This window comes from Phascolarctos cinereus, unplaced genomic scaffold (genome assembly GCF_003287225.1).
Source record: "Phascolarctos cinereus isolate Bilbo 61053 unplaced genomic scaffold, phaCin_HiC Scaffold_2;HRSCAF=192, whole genome shotgun sequence".
Classification (NCBI taxonomy): domain Eukaryota; kingdom Metazoa; phylum Chordata; class Mammalia; order Diprotodontia; family Phascolarctidae; genus Phascolarctos; species Phascolarctos cinereus.
Genome location: NW_027555625.1, coordinates 326,810,077 through 326,828,428, shown reverse-complemented (window position 1 = coordinate 326,828,428; position 18,352 = coordinate 326,810,077). Strand labels below are relative to the sequence as shown.

Here is an 18,352-nt window from a genome sequence, read left to right as displayed (position 1 = left end):
CTGAAGCAATTAGTGTCTTAGTAAATTCTAACTATTACATTTCTGTCTCATGTTTTGAAGCAGAGAGAAACAGTTAAAGTTTCCTTGAAAACACTTATCATCAAGGCACAAAACAAGTAAAACTAACATCAGCCTTTGGAAATAGAGTATAAATGAATTTGTTAATCATTCTGCCTTCTGTGAACATGCAAGGCACCCATCTGTCAGGGATAGAAAGAGGGCCTGATTTGAAGTGTCTAATCTTCTTAACATAGATTTTAAGCCTCTAGAAATGATTAAGAACCAATATTCTATGAAGACACCTGTCAAAAAAACCATTTCTGTGAAACAGCAAGGAGCTTTCTTAAGCAGGTTTTGCTTTATCTGTCGCATAGGCTATTTTTCAAAACATACTTACCCATTCTGGTTCACTAGCCATAATTAAGCCTGAGAACATAGTCAATAGCAGCTGAAGATCTATTTCTTTTATTACAGTGGCCCTGGTGACTTCCCAAGGGGGATGAACCATGGGCTCCCTAGGACTAGTCTTTACTAGTCAGCAGGTGATTTCAATGTCTAGAGGTCTGACTAATTAAGACAACTTGGAATCATAAAATGTTAAAGCTGAAGAGTCCAAAGAAATCATCGATTCCAACCCTCTCATTGTATACAGGACCCTAAGACCCAGAGAGAAGGGATATATCTACAAATTACACAAGTTGGTGGCAGAGCTTGGATTAGAATTCAGTGCTCTTGACTCCTAGGCTAGTGATCTCTTTACTACAGGGTTCCCCTTGACACAGAAACAAATAAATAACATTTAGGCAAGATCATTTCAACCTACTTAAGTTCTCCTTGCTGATTGCTTTTCTTCTTCCTTGCTGGTTTCTTCTTCTTGGGTTTATTTGCATTTGTATTATTTTGCTTATTGTTCACCCCAAAGTGGCCTGCAGATATGTCACTTTGTAGTAAATTCACTAATAAAGGACTTGTTAGAGTAACGTCTTTATTGACAGGGAAACCAGGATTCTGACCACAGGAGATCTGATTTCCATTTGGTGCTCCACTGAAGGGTGCATTAAAAGGCATCCCATGCCCTGAAAAGTGGTTCCCTGAGGTGCTGTTTCCTTGCATTGCCTGCATGTGGGGTGGCACCATATTGGATGGCTGCATGGAAACATCAGGCATCATCTGGGAAATGTTGACTTCATTATTTGTGGGGGTAGTGGCATCATTATGCTGCTGGGACATATGTGAGCCAGGTCCTGGTGGTCTTAGAACCTGTCCCTGAATTCCCATAACCTGAGATGGATTGCTGTTCACAGGGCCTTGCTGGGCCATCATTTGTCCTGCCATCTGTCCTGTAAACTGAATTATATTTCCTTGCATGTTTGGAGTTGGTCCTCTCATTATTTGAGCTGGTCCCGTCATAACATTGGATTGGTTCTGACCATTAAATGGCTGCTTATTTCCTTGCATCTGATTGGTCATTATTTGTTCTATCATTGGGTTCTGCTGTAGCAAGACCTGGCCTTGAGGTCCCATCATTTGATTATGTGGTGCCATCATCTGCTGGCCCTGTTGGGGAATCATTTGTTTGGGAGGGGTCATTCTTTGCGGTGAAGGCCCAAGGTTTTGGTTTTGAGGGGCTACCATCATTTGGCCTTGTGGCATAAGTTGGGCACGAGAAAGGATCATTGGGTTTTGAGGGTTCAGGGCTCCTTGAGCCTGAGAGTTCACCATCTGTCCTTGGGAGGACACAATCTGTTGATGCATGCCCATCATTTGAGATGGGGGTCCTTGCTGAGGCTGACCTTGCATGTTGCCCATGTTCACCTGAGGAACTCCATTGTTACTAGTTTGTTGACTGGTTATATTGCTATGAAGTCCCATCATACTGGGCTGCATCATATTTGGTGGCCCATGTGATACTTGCATCTGGTTCTGGGGAGGACCAGTTCCTTGGCCACCTTTAAAAGAAAAAGCAAGGCCTTAAAAAGAAATTCTTATGAATCATCTGGCATTAGTATATTCCAATTACCTTAACTATAAAGATACCCCACTCCCCACCACTCTGAGTGACCAATTTAAATACCATTACCTGTCAACACACTTGAGAGTGCTTTTGGTGGGTTTTCTGGGTCATAAAGGTGTGACGCTGTATAATCATCTACATTGAGATCTTACTGCACAACGGGGATAGAGGTAAACAAGTTCTCCCCACTCCTGCCTGGCAACTCAATGATACAAATTTTTTGCTGGATAATCAAGCTTACATTCTCTCAGATTACAAAGGGAAGAGGACATAATCTCATTGTCAATACTGAATAAGATGATTGTTGCTACCTGTAAGATGAAGAAAATTAAAAACACTTTTGGTCAGTGAACTAAACTTTGCCTCAAGAGCAGCTGGGGAAATGTAAGATGCAAGTGCAGAGACTTTTAAGATAAGATGCTTCCTTTCTACCAAGCACATTCTGAAGAAGTTGGAGAGGCCTACAAGGTTCCTTGAGAAGGTCATCTGGACTTTACTCTTTAGCTACCTGGGCAAACGCTATTTGTTACATATGTAATAAGAAAGGTCAAAGAAATTGCCTTCTCTTCTCAAGAAGTCATATAAATTTTCACCAGCTGTAAACAAGGCCTTTCTAATCCTTCCTTAATATGCAATTAAAACTGGGACCAAATGATCAAATTAACCCCAAATAAGAACATAGGGCTATCAACATATTTTTGATGGCATCAGACCAATGTTCCAATTTAAATGATGCCTTGACATAAAGGGGTGAGACAGGAATAGAAAGAGTCACTTGGTACATATACAATCAGAGAGATGAAACGCAGGCCATTGAGCACTTCTTGACTCATTCCTGGAGTAATCAGATTCAGCCTCTCCCAATATGTTTCCTGTAAGTGTGTATACTATGGGGATTAACTGCACTAGGATGTTTTCTTGTTTCTGTGACCAATACATAGGGAACCAGTAGCTACTCTCTGTGTGAGTCAAGTTAACGTATAGTATACATTTTATTTACTGATTTCTAAAACAGTTATGCACAGGACCTGACACTTCTCAAATAGATTGTGGAGAAAAATCCCTGGCTAAAGGGATAAGCCATTACAGATCTCCTTGACCTTTATTTTCACCTATCTTCAATCTAGCTGTACTCACTCTTCCCAGAACACATGGTCAGCTGCTGTTGATGGTAGCATTACACTCAGCCTCTCAAGTGCACTGGCTGCCAGTTAACCTGGCCCAGACGTGGACAAATTCCATTTATCCTTATTTCAATTGAGAAAAGGTTAAAGTGAGGAATAAGCATAGAAACATCTTAATTATAGGAACACTTTACTGGAGGCTTGAAGCTCTAGCCAAGGAAGGGAGTCACTGACCTGAAGTCCTTTCTTGGAAACTCTTCCCTAACTAATTTGAAGGCTAAAGTTACTAACTTCCCCAACTTGTTCCCAAAAGACAAACTGCTTGTTTCATTGACATTTATTGCGATGTATATGCATCACACAATCCTAGGATTTAGAAGGAACCATAAAGCTCAATTAGTTTAATCTCTATCTCAAAGGATGAATTCCTTCTCCAATATCCTGGACAAGTGATTTATCTGGCCTCTGTTTAAACACCTCCAGCAAAAGGGACACTTGAGTAGTCTAGACCACTGGGAAATATCTCTGTTAAGCAGTTTTTCCCTTACAGGTAGCTGAAATCTGCCTCTTTTTAACTTCCACCTATTAGGCCAAGTCATCCCCTCTGTGGGACAAGAGGATAAGTTTAATCCCTCTTCCACATGACAATCCTTAAGATATCTTAAGACAGTAATTGTGCCTGTTTTATTGACCCCACCAGCCTCTAGTCTCCTTTGTTCAAATTTGGCATAAGAGAAATAAAATAGGTAAGAGGAAAGGCTCCTGTCCACAGATACAGGGGGAGAGACACCAACCTGTGTGCTGTACACTCTGGTTTCCTTGTAACTGAGGGGCTCCTGTGTTCCCAGGGGTTCCAGAGGCTGTTGAAGGCACTTGGCCTTGCATAAAATTCTGATTGGCCTGTCCTGTCGAGAAGCCAGGTGGGAGCCGTTTAGGCATTCCTTAATAGAAAACAATGAGTAAGGCAGTTACCTAGCAAATTTGCACTTGTGCTCAAGCATGGAATGAAAAAGGAAGGATGAACAGTATGAGGAGTCCGCTTACTTAGTTTTTTAGTCACAGTGGCTATATCTTTATGTTAAATTCAGAAAAGATGGTTAAAAAAACAACAGTCTCTCACATGAGCATTGTCAAAATAAAAAGAAAATATTTAAAAAATTTATACTCAGAACATGCCAAGGAAAAGAGGGCAACTTGCTACCTAGAAGTGACCAGAGCTCACTGGCACAGCTAGGTTCACGTGCTCACACTGTTCTGTATGTAGCCTACCAAATCCGGAAAATCCGAATTTCCTCAGCACAGACCCCAAAGGAGCATCTGAAACAAGGGAACATGCTAAACCCTGAAATGTGCAAAAAAGCATGGCAACAGGTTGATATGCAACATATCAGAGTGAACAGTTGAGTCCTGATGTTAAAAATAGATAAGCAGCTTCAATCCCATCTAAGGAGATAAATGACAATATTCCTCCATCCCTCTCTCCCCCTTGAATATTATAGTGTTGGTCTCCTTATAATGGGTGGTGGACAGAAGCTTCAAAATGAGGATATCATCAGTTTAACACAGAACCTTCCCTAAGGTTCTCTGCTCCATCCTCTGATGATACAAAGAATCACTATAATATGAAGTGGCTGAAATCTTGCTTCTCTTTTATAACAATGTTTGATGTCTGAGAATTAATTTAGAAGAAGAGTAAGTAATAGAGGACTGGATGTGGTCAGATCATCTAGGTGAACCCATGAAGGACTCAATGAAAGGTATTTGACTCAAAAATCTTCTTTCAAATTTACTTGTGTTAAACAAATTTCTCGCTTTAAAAGTGTTATGTTTTCAATCCCTTCCTCCTTAAAAGACATTTTCTGCATACAATTATGCATCTGTTTAATAGCGTGTCCCCCTGTACCATTTGATGGTACCCGAAAAGACAGTAATCAAATCCGTAGAGTGGGACCCAGACAAAACCTGGCTGATGATCTGTATCAGAATGTCCACAGTGTTGGGGAGGACAGACGCTGAAGTTTGGGGTTGAAATCATTTTTCTTTTCCGGAAAACATGAATTTGGTAGGGCCCTTTTCTCCAAGAGATGCAAATATTAAAGCCATAACTATAGCCCATGTCAATAAAATAAATTGCAAGCCAGTGAAAAGATTGATGAGCAACTCAAGTTCACCAGAAACTATGAGAACATGCCTTTACTATGCTGTACTAGAGCTTTAAGGAGTATATTGGGGGTGGGGAAGTCACTTTCTTTTCTGAGCATGTTTATCAGATGATAATTGTAACCGTGCTTTCTATGTCTTATTGAAAAGCTCCAAGCACATTCTTGTGCACTAGATAAATGATCAATAACAATAAATAATAATAAACATGGAGATGGATAAGTTTTACTGTAATCGTTTTACCTCTCACACATTAAGCTCCATTGCTTTTTCTTCATACGAGAGACACCTTAAAAATTAATAAATAAATCTCCTTTAGGTATAACTAGTGGAGCTCCCTCTCTAAGGAGCAGCTATCTGCATTATAATACTGTAAAAGTTAATGTGTTCTGAACTTATCTTTTGCATTTGAACAAAGTTTTACCAAATCTATCAAAAGATCATGTTTACTATTTTACCAGCAGCTGGTGTACTAAAAGGGGCAGCTAGGTGATGAAGTGGATAGAGACCTTGGCCTGGACTCAGAAGGACTCACCTTCCTGAGTTCAAATCCAGCCTCTGACACTTACTAGCTGTGTGACCCTGGGCAAGTCACTTAACTCAGTTTGCCTCAGTTTCCTCATCTCTGGAGAAGAAAATGGCAAACCATTCTGGTATCATTGCCAAGAAAACCCAGTGTCTTTGCTGAGAAAACCCCAAATGGGGTCACAAAGAGTCAAACACAATTTAAACTACTAAATAACAACAACGTACTAAATTTAATAGACAGATCATGAAGGGAAAATGTGCTTTTCTTGACACATTTTCTTAGCTGACAAGCCAAAAGATTTCAAAAAACAAAATGAACACATCTAACCTGGTTACCTGTATTTGCACAAAGATGGTTGGCTCAGTTACCAAGATACCATATGATACATCAAAGTAGCTAAGTTAATGTGACAACACTAACCATGCAGTGTAAAACATGAATAAGCTCCTTAAATTACAGTTTTTCCCATGCCAATTGAAAAAGCCACATGAAGTTCTAGCAATTTTTCTAAGAAACTGAATGGCAAAAATATGTTCAGTCCAGCTCACCTCCTAGACCTGGATGTAAACCCTGTGGACCCTGATTTTGCTGTTGCATCACCATGAAGTTGGGTGGCACATTTCCCTGTTGAACCATAGGATTTCGACCAGGAGAAGTGACAGGCTGCTGAAATCCTTGGGGAAGAGGGTTATTTTGAGGTGGCCTTGGTCCCATCTGCTGCTGTGTTTGGTTAACTGTTGGAGATGATGCAGGAGATCCCTGCTGAAAGGAGGAAGGAGATGACGCAGGAGACTTGTTCGTTAGGTGAGGCTGCTGAAGTGGGGTAGGAACCCGGGAAGGTCCCCCTTGAAGGCTCTTCATTTGAGGAGCAGTAAATTGACCTGGGTTGCTCATTGGAGGAAAGTTTGTGTGGGACTGTGAGGCTTGCTGGCTACCAAAGGGATAAGGAGGTGGAGGGTGGGAAGGAGTCTGTACTGTGGCTAGAGATGGCCTTGCCTGAAGCTGTTGCTGCATAGGACCAGGAAGGGGGGCTTTTTTCCACCCCTGATTTGCTGTCAATGTACCCAGAGCACCCTGGGCTGGTGGAGGTTGAAGAGCTCCAGAAGGCAACTGGTTCCAGCCAGGAGGCACAGGCACCTGAGTGGGGGCAGTAAAAGGAGGCCGAATTCCCTGTGGCTGCTGCTGCTGATGTTGCTGTGGGGGTCTAGGTTGCATCTGCTGTTGCTGCTGCTGCTGCTGCTGAAGCTGCTGAAAATTAGGTGGATTTATTTGTCTATTAACTGGTACAGGCTGCATTTGGTGGAGTTGAGGAGCCAAAGACCCTGAGGTATGACTCTGTTGCTGTAGAGGAAGCCCAGAGAGGAGTGGATCCACTGAATCTGTTTTGAAGAAAATCAACAAAGGGATAATTCACTTAATGCCATTGAAAAGTAATAGTAGCTCACTTTTCTCAAGCACTTTAAGGTTTACAAATCATTATTACATTTGAAGGCTTACAAAGCACTTTCCTCAAAATAACTGTTATAGGTAGCTTAAATACTATTATCCCCACTTTAGAGAGGCTGAAAAAGATAAAATGACCTGCCCATAGTCACACACTAAGTGCCAAAGGTGGGAATCAAATCCAGGACTGATCCTCAGTCTCAGGCTCTCTTATGACACAACATGTCTCATGGAGTCAATTATCATCTCTGCAGATGATTCTCAGATTAATTTACCCAGCCCTGAACTCTTTCCTGACACCCGATCCAATTGCCTATTGTATATCTTGAACTGAATGTCCTGTCCAAGAGACATCTTTGACGATGTGTCCAAAATTGAACTCATTGTCTTTCTTCAAAAACCCTTACCTCTTCCTAACTTCTTACTATCAAGGACAACATCATCCTTCTAGTGAACCAGGATTAAAACATAGGTGTCCTTCTTATTTCTCACTCTCTCATCTCCTATAACTAATCAGTTGCCCAGTCTTGTTTATTCAGTCTTCAAAGCATCTCTCACATGTGCTCCTTTTTCTCCTCTGACCCCACCATCACACCAGTGCAGGCCCTCATCACTTCAAGCCTAGAGTACTGAAATAAGCTTTCCGGTGGGTGTTCCTGCCACAAATCTCTTCCCACTCCAGACCATTCTCCACTCAGCTTTCAAAGTGCTCTTTGTAAAGTGCATGTCTTTTTAAAGCCCTTCATAACTTGGTCTATTCCTATCTTTCTTATTTTCTTGCACTTTACTCCCCCTCTGCATACTGAATCCAGTGACACCTGCCTGCCTGTTGTTCCTCAAACAAGGCACTCAATCTATTGACTCCCGGTGTTTTCACTGGCTGTTTCCCATGCCTGGAATGCTCAGCCTCCTGGTTTCCTTCCATTTTCAGCTAAAATCCTACCTTTTCTGCAAGAGGACTTTCCTGGTGAGCTTTAAGGCTAGCAGCTTCTCTCTTAGATTACCTCCAATTTCTCTTGTCTATAGCTTGTCTGTACCTGGTTGTTTGCGTGTTATCCCCCTCATTAGAGTGTCAGCTCTTTGAGGGCAAAGATGACTTTTTGCTTGGTAACTCCAGTACTTAGCACAGGGTCTGGTACATAATGAGCACTTAATAAATGTCTGTTAATTTGACTGGACTAGAAATTGCTCTAAAAGGATTGTTGTAAAGCAAACTGAGCACACGTACATGTGCTATTGTATTTGATATGAATGGAAATTGTTAAAAGAATTACATAAACGCAGTAAAAAAGAAAGTATAGGTATTTACCATGCAGTATCAAATGAACAGAGCAAGAAAATCAGAGTGTGCCTATCTAATCACATCATAAATGCCTTCTGCAAAGTCTAAACAAATTAATGGAAGCCTAAAGGAAAGGCCTACTCATAGGCTTTAAAAGAAACAAAAGTTTCAATATGAAAGCGCTCAAGCAAGAAGCAGCATGGCATAGTGGACGATCAATCAGCTAGCCTTGGAATCAGTAGAGTTCTGCCTCTGACTTACAAGGGCTGTGTGACTCTGGGCAAATCATTTAACCTCAGTGCCCCAGGCAATGGATTGTAAATGGTACAGTAGGTCCCAAAAAGAGGGAATTTCCTTACTAGGAGTTCTCTATACCAATGAAATCACAGATCTGGTGGAAAACAAACATGGTTGGTGCTTAGACAGACTAAAGCACTTGAAGTGGCTAATGCTATCAAAGAGAAAAATAGTCAAACAAGGCACAAAATGGTGAACAAATACCTAAGATAACAAGATCAATGTTATCTAGAGTCAATGCCTTTGATGGCTTCTCAAGGCTCAAAGAGAAATATTGGTACTAACAAGTCATATGCACATATGTATATGTACATGTATATGTGTATGTGAGAATATGGTCAATGTGGAAATCTGTTTTGCTTGATTACTTTGTAACAGAGATTTTATTTTCATTCTCAATGTAGGAAGGATGGGAGGCAAGTTTCTACTGTTTGGAAAAAAAAGTTAAAAATAATTTGTTAGTGCTTTTTGCCATAGGAGGAGATAAGCCCTAATGGAAAATGATTAAATCACACAAGCTACTTCATAATCTAAAGAATTCAAGAACTAAAGAGAAGATAAACACTGAGAAGCTTGATATAATCAAGCTTTCCTCTCTGATGACTGTAGATGTAGTAAGAATTGACTTCCATAGGGGTGGGGGACCTGCGGATGAGGCCACATGTGGCCCACCCCTTAATTAGAGCATAGTTCGATAATGAAGCCAAGGTTCAACTTCTGTGAGTAGAAAATAGGAGCTGTCCCACAGGGGACCCAACTGGAACTAGACAGGTGGGCAATACAGCTCTCTCTCTCTTTTTTTCCTTCTTTCCTTCCTTCTTTCTTTCCATTTCCTCTGTCCACATAGGGTATCATAGCCTTACCTGCAGGTGCTCTACCCAAAGGAATGTACATTTTCATAGCTGAAATCTTATTTTTCCCCCTTAAGGACCACGCCTTAAACCCAAATCACTCAGGCTCTCATTGATTGGCCAATAATCGGTCCCAGACTAAGACCCACTTGGTCAGTGTTTAGGCCCTGATTGGCTCAGAGTGAATGTAAATAGCAATTGTTTCTGTTTTGGTCAGAAACCCAGAGAGTCTTCCCTTCCCAAATTAATTTTTTTTTGACTAGGTAAAAAGGCCATTCTCTGCCTCATTTCTTACCTAGCCTTAATCACTGAATGGGTGCTGCCTCAGTCAAACTGAGGCCTATTGAAGACTGTAGCTTAAAAAGGCCAAGGTCTCCCACTGCATCCAGGGCCATCTCCAGTCACCCTGATTTATATCTCACCACTGAACCCAAATGGCTCCGAAAGAGAAAGTGAGGCTGGTGACTTTGTACAGCACTCCCTCACTTAAATCCAATTCATGTGTATGCCATGGCATCACCTCCCTGATGTCACGGTTCTCTTCAAGAATGAAGGACAAACAAGGTCCAATCCCTGTGTTGTCTAGTTAGCTCTGCTCTTTTCCACAGCTACAATCTGCATGCCTAATTTGGACCAGCTGTCTGGGAATTTGTATAACTGGTTGCAAAGGGGACCAAATAAAGGCATTAAGTAAGGTAAAACAGAATAAATCTAATCCAGATTATGAAAAGCAGTTCAAAATTTGTATCCTATTATAAATGGGATCTTAGATTGGAATAGAAAGCCTTTCATATTTCTTCCATCTCTGAGATTCTATGAAGATACATGATCTTCAAATAGGAAAAACAATACTTTTTTTGCTTGACAAGATTAAGGAAATAAAATAATTTAATAATTGCCAAAAAAAAAAAGCCAAACCAAACTATGAAATAATAGGCAGGACAGAACAACAGGAGAACTAGATTCAGTCACAAATCTTAGGTTCAAATTTTGGCTCCAACATTCATTAGAGACTATGGCTAGTCACGTCACCTCTATGAGCCTTAGTTTCTTTTTCTGTAAAAACAGAAATAATAACACACTTTCTACCTCAGGGGGTTGTTATAAGGAAAAGGCTCTGCAAATCTTGTACTGTATAAACATGAGCTAATAATAAGGTCCCTCAAAATAGCTAATTGCTAGCATGCTTACACAGGCAAAAGATTAAAAAATCCCAGATAAAAATGGTTAAGCATCTAAATCTTTTTGGATCTGATTCCTCCTTTGTCAAACATGGTAGTTAAATAGTATTTTCCAAGCTTCTAGCATAATTCCTGTAGCTATCATTCAGAGAATCAGTTCTTGTGGAGGTAAGACCTAACAACTGCTTCTGCAGCATCTGCAGCCACAATTACAAAACACTGGGGAAAGTTCTTGTCACTGATGCCTACTAAAGCACTGTCAAATGATTCAATATCAGAAATGGATATGGTGTTATCAGTGGAAACAATATTAAAGAAGATGCATCACCATCTGCTTTGTTGCTAAAGCAAAACTAAGGGTTAGGGGTCCTTACTATCTGACTGTATGTTCAAGCCTTCTATGTGTGTTATATCCCCTTATAAGAATATGAGCTCCATGGGGCATCTAGACGGCACAGTGAATAAAGCTCCAGCCTTGGAGTCAGGAGGACCTGAGTTCAAATCCATCCTTAGACACTTGACACTAGCTACTGGGCAAGTCACTTAACCCTGATTGCCTCACCAAAAAAGAAAAAAAAAGTAATAACATGAGCTCCTTGAAAGAAGGTACTGTCTTGCTTTTCTATCTGTATCCTAGGTGCTTTCCACATAGTAAGTGCATAAGAAATGCTTGTTCAGGGGGCAGCTAGGTGGCCCAGTGGATAGAGCACTGGCCCTGGAGTCAGGAGAACCTGAGTTCAAATCTGGCCTCAGACCAAACACTTGATACTTACTAGCTGTGTGACCCTGGGCAAGTCACTTAACCCCAATTGCCAAAAGAAAAAGAAAAAAGAAATGCTTGTTCATTCATCATAGCTCTCACATTCTATGAATGTGTTAAAGGGATAACTCTCAGAGATAACCTAGAAATATTCCCCCTTTTTACCCCAATTATTCTGTCATTTTAAGGAAATGAAAGCTATTAACACACACACACACACACACAAAAATAATATGTACTTAAGAAATGTTTGGGGGCAGCTAGGTATCGCAGTGGCTAAAGCATAGGCCTTGAAGTCAGGAGGACCTGAGGGAAAATTCGGCCTCAGGCCAAACACTTGACTAGCTGTGTGACCCTGGCCAAGTCATTTAACCCCAACTGCCTAAAAAAAAAATGTTTGTTGACAATGGCCCCAGGGAAAAGGCAGAAAAAAGAACATCTTCCTCTTTTTTGCAGAAATAGGGGGCAATGGGTAAGGAAAACAATATATAATGTCTTTTTCAATATGCTGCTTAATTTTGCTGAATTTTTCTTTTCTCTTTTGTATTCCTTATTATAAGATAGATTTTTGGGGGGGGAGAGGGGGAGCAGGGATATAGTGGGATATAGATATTAATAATTTATTCTTTAAAAAAGAAATCTTGAATTGTGAAATGATGAGCTGCAGGATTCTGTCAACTACTACAATTACCTATTCAAAGGCATAAAAATGTGTAATCAATGTTTCAAAAAGACAAATACCACAGTGTTCCCTTCCCCCAAAATATACAAAGTATAAACAGACTAATAAATCACAATCTCTCTGGGCCTCATCTGTAAAATGAACAGGAAAGACTCAATGGCTTGCTGGATTCCTTCTACCTCTAAATCTATGCATCTATGATGCACTCATTTTGGCTTATTTTTTTCCTTTTCATTTCTCAACATGCTCTTAACCTAAACAAGAGGGTGAGAGCTTAGCACACCAAAGAGTTGATAAGTAACTGCATACTACCACTTGATGCCATCCTGTACTTTACAATGAACGTTACACCTGAGTCCATTACCTGACTGTGAAGCAGGTCGAGGTGCTCTGGTCTGCAGCTCTGGGTTAGCACCAGCTGCTATCATGGAAGAAGATACATTTCCACCCTGGGACATCATAACAGCTGCAGGATTATTCATCCTTATTAATCCTATAAAAAAAATTCGCAATCCATTAGTTTTTGTTTGTTTGGTTTTTTTTGGCGAGGCAATTGGGGTTAAGTGACTTGCCCAGGGTCACACAGCTAATAAGCCATTAGTTTTTCTTAGAACAGAGTAATAACTTAGAATCATCCTCAAAATGCACATTTCCATAGCACTTTAAGGTTAACCAAGTGTCGTTTTTTAAAAACAACCCTGTGAGATAGGCAATGTAAGTATTATAATCCACCTTTTACTGAAGAGAAAATTGAAGATCGGAGAGATAAAGTGACTTGCCAAGGGGCACACAGCTAATAAGTGTCAGAGTTAGGATTTGAACACAAGTCTCTGGATTCCAATATACCATGCTGCCTCATTTAATTCAATAAATATTTATTAAATTATGCATTATATACTATAAGCTACTACTATGTACTGTTCTAGGGATGCAAAGACAAAAAGAAAACAAAACCAAACCCAATCCTTGCTCTTAAAAAGCCTACACTCTACTAAGAGGATACAAAAGATATACAAATAAAGTACACACAGAAAACTAAAAAGGAAAAAAGCACTAATAACTTAGGGGGTAGTGTGAGAGGTCAAGAAAAATTTCATGGACAAGGACACCTGTGATGAGTCTTGATGGAATAAAAGGATTTCAAGAGGTATAAATTAGAAGGGAGTACATTCTAGATATAGTAGATGGCTTGTGCAAATACAGAGACAGAAAATGACAGAGTCAAGTTTGGAGACAAGGTATGAATAGAACATAAAAGGGTGAATAGGGAGTAGTATGAAATAAGGCTAGAAGAGCAGGGTGGTGGTCATGTGAGTTGAAGGAATATGACAGATGCAAGAAACATGACAGAAGTAGAATCTGCAAGACTCAGCAACTGTATCCCAGTGCTTAACATATTGCACTGCATACAGAAGTTGCTTAATAACTGCTTGTTAACTTCTCTTATTTGCTATAATAATCCCTCAAGAATAAACAGGTAAAACTGTTTCACAGGCTCCAAAAAGAACCATGAAAAGATTTACATAATATTATGCAAATTGCAGCACCAAGAAAACAATATATACAATGACAATGACTACAGAAAGACTTATACGCAAATGCTGCAAAATTACATAGAACATGTATGGCTCCAAAGAAGAGCTATGAGGATACCCCACCACACACACCCCATTCCTTTGCAGAGAGATGAAAGGCCCATGGATGTGGTACACTGCAAATATTTTCAGACTTTTTCAATGTATTGATCAGTTCTGTTGATTTTTTTCTCTCTTTTTAAAAAAGTTATTATTTATTATGTGGGATCTCTCTAAGACAGGAATGGCATACTGGGGAAATTTTTGGTAATCTAAAGAAACAAAAGATACGAATAAAATTTATTTTAAAAGGAAAGAAAAATATTACACAGAGAGATTATTTGTTATATGGGAAGGAAGGATAATAGGAAAAATTTTAATGTTTAAAAATAAAATATACCAATAATTTTTTTTTTTGAAAATCACAGACCTTTCACATATTCACATGTGTGTAATATATACTAATGCATACACTTTGGAGATGAAGATTAAGGTTTAAGAGGAATGGGAAATTTCATTAGTCAGTTACCAGTTGCTAATGGAAGAAAAGTAGCAGCAGAAAACTCCCCAAAAAACATAAACTTCACTGCAAGTCATTCAGCTGAACTACAGACTTGATTTATTTTCTTTCCGCCACTAAAGACTTGTCTGTTTCTGTCTGACTTAGGTCAATATTATATATAGTTTGCATTTCACTGAGAATGCTGAACACATTTAATAAGGATGTTGAACAAATTCACTGTGGATGCTGAAAACTGACAACTGGCTGTTTCTTAAATAAATATATTGACAATATATTACACATATATTATATGTCAACAGTATTATATTAAATATCAAATAATATATTGCCATTCTTTTCCTCCCATAAACGACACAGCTGACCAAAAACGAGTCCTAGAGAGTTCAAGTGGTTACTAACAGAAATACTTAATAGTGATAAGTTAATTCTTACCTGGACCACTTGCCATGGGAAATCCTGTCTCCATCCTAACAGAATTCCCAGCTCCCATGGGGCCATTCATTCGAACATCTTGGCTTCGATTCTGAGCCAGAGCCAGGTTGATTGCACCTTCACCTGAAAAGAGCAGTCAGGTTGAAAAAAGGAAACTACTTCAATAAGAATAATCAAGCTTCCAAGGTCAATTCTGAAAATGACCTGGATTTTTCCCAACAGACTTAAATATACAGTCCTAACGGGCTAGATGTCAATCATTTCTACAGGATATGATACTTGGGCAGCTAGATAATGAAGTGGATAGAGTTCTGGGCCTGTAATTAGGAAGACTCATCTTCCTGAATTCAAATCTGGCCTCAGACACTTACTAGCTATGTGATCCTGGGCAGGTCACTTAACTCTGTTTGCCTCAGTTTCCTCATCCATAAAATGAACTGGAGAAGGAAATGAAAAACCACTCTAATATCTTTGTCAAGAAAAAAACAAATAGGACCACAAAGAGTTGGACATAACTAAAAAACAACAAAATGATAACTATATAAGGTAGTATTAGGGACAAGGGCTGTAACTGTTACTTCATTGATACAAGGAATTCCTGGGTGAGAAAACTTTCTATCCCAACGCAGCTTAGCAACTTCTGGGCAACTTACAGTCTCACAGAGTTGCCAAGGGCAATGACAGGGTAAGTAATTTGCCTAGGATGACACAGCCACTATGTGACAGAGGTAGGACTTGAAGCCAGGTCTTCCTGGCTTTGAGGTTGGCTCTCCATCCACTCTACCATCTTGCCTTTACACAAGTTAGTTTTATATAGAAGGAAAAATATATAGCCTAGAATTCAGTATCATATGGCTCCTTCTGGAACCCTAACCAAAGGGGGTTACTTACCAGAAGTACTGTTGTATAGTAAAGCTATTTATCTTAGCCCTCTCCCAAACGGATGAAACCATGTCTTATCTAAACTCTCTCCTACAGTCTAGCATGTTGCCCTGTACACAAAAACCACTTATAAAATATTTGTTATTGTTACAGAAAGATCACATAACAAAGGCTCATTGTAATACAGCCAACAGCAGATACCAAAGATAGGCAGTTAAAGCTAAAGTGATACTTCAATATTGCTAATGCTAAATACATTCAGCCCAGGACAATGTTAGAAAGAGTCCTCACATGAATATAGGATGGCTATGTAGCACTACAGTCCTTGTAATTGTCCAAAGCAGTATATGCTGAAATTAAAAGGGAACTCAACAACCAAAAATCGAAACCTGAAAAGGTTACATAAATATAGATACCATAAAACTTTTCCAAAAAAAAGACTTAATTTACTATCTACCAAATAGACCAGTCAGCTAAGCAAAGCATTTCAACAGCTCAGTACAGTGTTAAATGACGGCTTTTATTAAACATAAAAGGCAAAACATTAGGTCCAGCAATTTTTTAAAAATGGCTTTTAAAATTAGTGACAACTCTGATGAGGATATGATATCCACAGTATATACAGAACTAACACAAATATGTAAGACTAAGGGCCTTTCCTCAATGATTGTGGTCAAAGGATATGAATGAATAGTTCTCAAAAGAAGTGCAGACTATTAACAACCTTATGAAAGACTGCTCCAAAATACCAATAAGAAATACAAATAAAAAAAAATCTAAGGTTTCACCTCATACCAAACAAATTGGAGATCATGTCAAAAGACAGGAAAAGTCTTAGAAGTATTATAGAAAAATAAACATATTCATATATTTTTAGAATTGTGAACTGGTCCAACCATTCTGGAAAACAATTTGTAATCATGCAAGAAAAGTCACTAAAACTGTCTAGACCCTTTGGCTGCATATATATGCCAAGGAAGTCAGTTAGAAAAGTTTCATATATACCAAAATAGTCAGAGTAGCACTGTACATGCTGCAAAGACTGAAAATAAAGTAGATGCTCAACAAATGGGGAAGAGTTAAACCAATTATGGCATATGCATGTCATGGAATATTATGTCACAAGAATTCAGACTGCTGAAATGATTCAGCGAAATAGACAGAACCTGGAAAATAACTTACATACTAACAATGTAAATAGAAAGAACAAAAAGAAAAAAATGAAGCTGAACTAAGCTTGGCTCCAGAGAAGAGATAAGAAAATGTATTTCCCTCTTTTCTTTGTAGATATGGGGTACCATGGGTATGGAACACTGTACATATTATTGGATGTACTGATACATTGTTAGGTTTGCTTTTTCCTCCTTTCTTTTTTATTCTTTGTTACAAAGACTGCTTAGCCCACTGTGGGGATGGGGTACAGGGAATATATTTGGAAATAAAGATGATATAAATAAAACTATCACTAACAAATTTTAAAATGAAATAAAATTAATGATAAGTAACAGGTAAAGCCACTAAGCAGAAACTGCTCTGAGAGCATTAGAATGCCAAATTTCCAAACTTAAAAGCTTCCCAATAAAATTAGAAGGGACCTCAAGTATTATGTAGTCCAACTTCCTTCCCAATATAGGAATTACCTTTGTAATATTCTTGATAGTCATTTACTTAATGTCTTCAGAAGAAATTAATTAATTTTCTAGCTGCTAAGTTTCTTCTACGAATTGGACAAGCCCCATGGATAAATCAGTCCCTCCCTATGACATTAACAGATACGAAGTATCCTGAGGCCTTTCATAATCTTTCCATGTTGGGCACTAATGTACTGCTTCCCAATCAATGGGATACTTTGATGAATAAATAAGGTGGAAGCATGGAATAGGCTGGAGAGTGTCAGGACTGGCACCAAGTAGGTATACATATAAAGTGGTTGCGGTGACAAGTGTAGGTAAACAGATGACTGTTTCCCATTGTTCCTTACAATTTCACAAATGTGTCATAGTTGGTTTTTTTTGAAGTTGGAAAATTCCACATAATCCTCTGGCAAAAGTTTGAATTCTGAGTCCCCAAGGAAAAATATCAAAAAGGCCAACCTCCACCTTCTTCTTCTTTGTTCATTTCTAGCAGAGACAATGCAAAAAGAACTCAACCCAAAAATGGTCAACTTCTTATCAAGGGATGGTATAGAAGGGACTATCCCAAGGCAAACGAGTTGAACTATATGACCTTTCAAGTCTCTCTCAGTTCTAAAATTCTAGATAATCATTGCAGTGAAAGCCAATATCCAGATGGGATTTGCCTCCCTCTACCAAACCTGGTGCCAGATATCATTTTATGAACTGAAAAGATTTAATTAGATACTCAATGTTGAAGCAATTTTAACCCTCAAGTTTGAACTGGATATAGCAATTATTTAAAAAGATCCAGAAAGGAAAAAAAATCCATTTACCAAAGCAATATTTACTGACTTTTGTAGAAGGACAAATGGCCCATACATGAAACAGAGGAGTTCCAAAGAATAAACCATGTGGTAGTTTAACCAAAATTTCTTTCCAGGAAAATAGCCCCATCTTGTGGACAGACAGAAGCACACATGACTAGAATTTAAAAACGTGTGG

At 39.0% G+C, this 18,352-nt stretch overlaps 1 protein-coding gene across 4 annotated transcripts in view; it reads right to left on the bottom strand.

Annotated features, from left to right (window-relative positions):
• The window catches only part of NCOA6 (nuclear receptor coactivator 6), a 66,609-nt gene that overhangs the window by 24,154 nt on the left and 24,103 nt on the right, over positions 1-18,352 (bottom strand). For all 4 annotated transcript variants that reach the window (XM_078150265.1, XM_078150267.1, XM_020998544.2 and 1 more), the window contains 5 exons: positions 14,853-14,975; positions 12,688-12,816; positions 6,376-7,206; positions 3,933-4,079; positions 824-1,949 (listed from right to left, as the gene is read on the bottom strand). In XM_078150265.1, the coding sequence (XP_078006391.1) occupies positions 824-1,949; positions 3,933-4,079; positions 6,376-7,206; positions 12,688-12,816; positions 14,853-14,975 (2,356 nt within the window). The remainder of the gene's footprint in view (positions 1-823; positions 1,950-3,932; positions 4,080-6,375; positions 7,207-12,687; positions 12,817-14,852; positions 14,976-18,352) is intronic.